The sequence below is a fragment of the Zeus faber genome, assembly GCF_960531495.2.
Source record: "Zeus faber genome assembly, chromosome: 8".
Lineage (NCBI taxonomy): Eukaryota > Metazoa > Chordata > Actinopteri > Zeiformes > Zeidae > Zeus > Zeus faber.
This window is the reverse complement of record NC_137195.1, coordinates 21,508,335-21,513,334: the sequence shown is the minus strand read 5'-3', so window position 1 is coordinate 21,513,334 and position 5,000 is coordinate 21,508,335. Positions and strand designations below refer to the sequence as shown.

The 5,000-nt window shown below is 51.2% G+C and overlaps 1 protein-coding gene across 1 annotated transcript in view; it reads left to right on the top strand.

The window, feature by feature from the left end:
- LOC307233494 (proprotein convertase subtilisin/kexin type 4-like) overlaps nt 1-5,000 on the top strand; it is a gene marked incomplete at both ends in the record, with an annotated part of 119,844 nt that overhangs the window by 80,209 nt on the left and 34,635 nt on the right. Inside the window, one exon of the mRNA XM_080004830.1 lies at nt 1,114-1,227. Within this exon, the coding sequence (XP_079860956.1) occupies nt 1,114-1,227 (114 nt within the window). The remainder of the gene's footprint in view (nt 1-1,113; nt 1,228-5,000) is intronic.

Sequence of the window (5,000 nt, the reverse complement as noted above, 5' to 3'; positions counted from 1 at the left end):
TTGACGAAAGCGCTCCTTCCCGGCACGCCACCTACGTCCTCACCTGATACAGGTGCTTTCATGCCGGAGGTCGGTGCGGGCCTCCGCTCTGCGGCTAAATCCGATGGCTCCGACGTCCACATTTCCGACGCGTGACTCGCCTTCGAAATTGATCCTCAAAAAAGACAAGAGTAGCAGGTAAAGACAATTATGAAGGCAAACGTGTCCGTAATGGTCGAAGAGAGATTAGTCTTGTACACATTTAATTACCGTTGTGGGACTTCTTTGAAGGGGGAACGTCTCTGGACAGTTTTGTCCTGGCAGATGGCGGGAGCATCTCCAGTCAGACGGGGGTTGGGGGAGAGGCTTTTCAGAATGTGTGGCCAAGCCGTCTTATTCATATGCTCCATTCAAGTCATTTTCTTAGCAAGCAATAATGAGTGGATAAAGGAGAAAAACCCAATTTCCTTTATGCTTTTTATATCCTGAGAAAGCTCTCGTTGACGACCCTTTGGTCTTTTGTTATAGAAAACTGAGCTAATATCCTCCAGCTCTCGGCGCAGTTTAAAGGTCTTAATTGGATTCCATTAGTATATTGCTTGACATGACACTTGAGTCCGCCCTATTAGAATTCCCCTGCCCGGGATTAAAAAGAAGACTTTTTTTTTTCCCCCCACCGCATTCAGCTCTCGCGGGTCTTTTGTTGAAGTCTCAAATATGCTTTGTCAGATTCCCAGTTTTTCCCCCGCTACACCATTATTAAACTCCGAGATTGACTTAAACAGATTATTTTACATCTGGAGGACCTATGATTAAATAATTAAACAAAGCACACCACAAAGCGCCCGCTCGATTTACACTGCGCTCACCTGTGCGGCGCAAAATGTGCGGTAAAATAGTCTTCCAACGCCCCTTCCTCCTAAATTTTCACACAAGACTGCAGCCCGTGCTCTGCTCCCTGTGGGGTTTACTTTCAGAGTATCATACAGAGTTGAAGCCTCTCCTCTGTGGATTGAGTCAGTGTACAGCACCGGCCAGGGAGGGATGTTTTTGATGATATTCTGTTTTATCTCTCCCTCTCTCTCTCTCTCTCTCTCTCTCTCTCTCTCTCTATCTCCATCGTGGGCCCTCCAGTCCCGAACTGACGTGGAGGGACGTTCAGCACCTGATCGCCACGACCGCCAAGATCCCCGACCCGGCCGAGCCCGGGTGGAGCATCAACGGAGCGGGCTACCACGTCCACCACAGGTACGATGCGGGGTGTGTCCGCCCTTCCCCCGCCCTGCGCACCCTGAAGAAGGGACATTCACGAGTGCTGTCGACGCCTTCGTGGAGCCGTCGGCATTTCGGCAGCCATAGTATTTCGACGGACTGAATTGGAGCTGGTGGGGTCGGGATTAAAGTAGAATAGAAAAAAAGTGGTTGACCGGTTAAGAGGGTTGTGTTATGAGCTGTGTTATCCAGTCTATGAAGGCAGCAGGACTATAATATACCCTATATGCACGCACGGCCACACCTCTCACACCTCTCGTGTCAGCTGCTTCAACCGCAGAGGCAACGGGCACTTTTATGACGGATGAGACAAGTGATCTTATCCGGGGAGGAGTGTCATTGTAATCCTTTAATGTTATTATCACACCCCCAGCATGTCTGCTCCGGGTGTCTGAGTGTCCATACCTGTGCTGATTTATTCGGAGGGGCACCGAGGGAAATCGAGCCTCTCTCCCTCTCTCTCTCTACCTCTCTACCTCTTTATGTACGAAGTGCGAATTTGAAAGACAGAGAGACGTTTTGAGTGTTACGCTCCTCCAGACATCGTATAAACACTTTTACAGCGCTTTTACAGTGTCTTTACAATGCCGGCCCGGGCGATGACACAGCCTCAATCAGTCGCCGCGTCGCATCGTCTTCCCTTTGCTCTCTGTCTTTCTCCACCAATCTCTCTGTGAGATTTCTCTCTCTCTCTCACACACTCTCTCTCTTTCGCTCTCGCTCCCTCCCGAAACCCTGCCGCCCGCCGCCGCCGCCCTCCTCTTTATGCGTGCCCTCTTGATCCTTTCATCCCTTTTCGCTTTTCTTTTTTTTTTTTTTCCCCCTGCCGGTCCTGTCTTTGGCAGACGGGGCATTACAACAGGGAGGATCTGTGGCCATCGCATCGGTTAATCTGCAAGTGTAGTTCCAATTCCCAACCTGGGATGCCTGTCTTACAGTATAACCCATCCTTTAGCTGGCCCGTGCAACGCCGATCGTCAACAACGACCCTACCAAGTCAACATCAACGCAAGTGAAACACACAAATGAAAAACAACCGACCGGCAAAACAACGCGACAAAAATTGAATGAAAGTCATGACACGTGGCCTCTTCCTCGCACTTAATCATCATTATCATCCGCAACAACAACAGAGAGAAACAACAGATGATCGGGAGGGTGTTCAGGATCGACTGTTTGCGTTTTAGAGTGTGCTTTTAATTGGTGCTGGTGTAGTGCAGTGGGGCGCAGTACAGTGAGCAGATTCTGTGAACAGTATCACGGCGCCTCCGAGCAGCGGAAAAGGCTCTGCAGCCGCAAAAGTGCTCCGAGCCCAAAGCCCTGCAGCCACAGAGGAACTCTGAACCCTCGGAAAAGCTCTGAGCTTGAAAAACAACACCCACACACGCCTTTTTCCGAGCCACGCAAAACAAATCCCCAAATGTGCAAAACGAATCCGCAGCCCCAAACCCCCCGTGACCCGGAGACCCCCAGCAAGCTGCCCTGCAGCGGGCTAGACGCCTTCCCAGCCACAACTCAACCTGCCCCGTCCAAATCGCTCATACCCCACACATTGCAAAAGGGTGTGGCACTTTTTGTTGTTGTTGTTGTTGTTGTTGTTGTTGTTGTTGTTGTTGTTGTTGTTGTTGTTGTGGTTTACAGTGTGCCGAACTTTTGTGTGGCATTGAAATTGGGAGGCATCCCAAGGTAGGAATGCGGTCGGGCCGAGCTGCAGCCATGCGACCCAACCCGCTCGTGCATTGTTTTTTTTGTTTGTTTTTGTGTCCCTTTATCATCCCATCCTCTCTCAAACGTGTCCTTCCCTCTTACTTTTCTGTTTTCCTCTTTTGTTTCCCGCCTCCTGCAGTGTGCAACGTCATAAAATACAGTGTAATTACTGCATTGCTGAGAGAGGAATGGATTAATTAAAATATAATGATGCCGATCACACCAGCAGGCGCCTTGTTTGAAATCCATCCATTTAGGGGCTGTGGCAGGGAACTTGTAATGTCCCCATCGTAACTGCACGGACCGTGCTAATTATGAAGAATGGCTTATAGCGTGGGCAAGGACTGGCTGACTGCACGGCACACGAGGACAGGGTCACTTACCCTCAATGAGGTTGTTACGATACGTTAGCGATTAGATACGATATCGCTAATGAGAGGATCCGTGTTTGAGAAAATTGAAGATAACGCCGGGCACGCTGGCGGGTTATGGGATGTTGGGGATTTGAGGAAGGGAGGAATTAGAAAAGGGAGGGTGGGTGGGATGGGGGATTCACTTTTATCTTGTTTTTCTATGTTTTCTCGGAGTTTGTTTTTTCAACGTGACATCTAGTAAATTCCATGGTATTCCTTCTCCCTCACCTGGAGTCCAAACAGTGAAAAGAGTTATGGCGTCGGCCTGTCGTCAGGATATATCCAGGCACTTGAGCTGTCCATTATTGGGGGAGGGGGGTTGGCGTCTCACGCCGATGGCTTTTCTATTGGGATGGAGGGTTCCAGGATTTAAAAAAAAAAAAAAAAAGGTCGACCGTGCTGCTTCTCTGGAGCCGTGGCAAAAGAAGAGCTGCCTTAGTGATGGGGAGGATGACTCGGGGGTGTCAGGATTGATGTGTGCGCTTGGGGATTGGAGGATTTGTGTGTGCGAGTGTGAGGGAGAGAAAGAGAGAGCGAAAGAGTGTGTGTGTGTGTGTGTGTGTGTGTGTGTGTGTGTTTCTGTGTGTGAGTGCGCGCGCGCACGCGTGTGTGTGTGTGTGTGTGTGTGTGGTGAGCTCCATCTGTTTGACCTCCATATAGACTGGGATCTTGACAAACGCTGGTGTTCTGTGGAGAGGGAGGCGGCACTCCAGTCCCCCCGCCCCACCACCACTGCCACCACCTTCCCCCCCTCCCCGGTTCCCGTCGCCAAAGCGACAATAAAAATGTCAGCCGCCACACGCCACAGCAATCTGCAATCAGATTTACTGTGCATGAAATATGGCGGCGCTTTTATTGGTCCAAAGGCTTGTCACTCATAATTTATAGGCTGTTGCCAGGCCGGCTGTGATGTCAGTGAGCACCGTGCCCCCGCGAGACGATCGAGGGACGAGAGAGCGAGAGAGAGAGAGAGAGAGGAAGAGCGAGAGAGAGAGAGGGAGAGAGAGAGAGAGCGAGAGAGAGAGAGGGAGAGAGAGAGGGAGAGAGAGAGAGGGAGAGAGAGGGAGAGAGAGAGAGAGAGAGAGAGAGAGAGAGAGAGAGAGAGAGAAGATATCAAGACATAAGGAGACAGAGGGAGAGAGAAGGAGAGAGGGTGGGTGGGGCGGAGGGGTGAAGAATAGGTGATGAGAGGAAAAAGAGAAGAGAAGAATAACACACATCCATCCTATTCCGCGATGTGGTGAGTTTATCAGGCTGAAGGAGTGAAGCTGTCAGATCTCCGACATGCCCCCCCCCCCCCCCCCCCCCCCCCCTCGCGCGCCTCCTCTTCTCCACCGCTCTTCCTCCTCTTCTGATCCCCTCGTCGCTCTCCTCTTCCGCCGTACAAACTCGCTCGCCGCCCGTTTTCGACGGTGTCACCTATTGATAACGCGGTTTAGACAGAGGGGAAATATGAATCTCTGATCCAAATCTTTCATTGAGCCCCCCACCCACCTCACCCACCCCACCCCACCCCCCGGACCCATAAATAGAAACAGAGGGAGCACCAGGGGGGGGGGGGGGGGGGGGGCGATGGCACAGAGAGAGGAGACAAAGCAGAACGTCCAAACAAGCTTAATTTCATTTTAT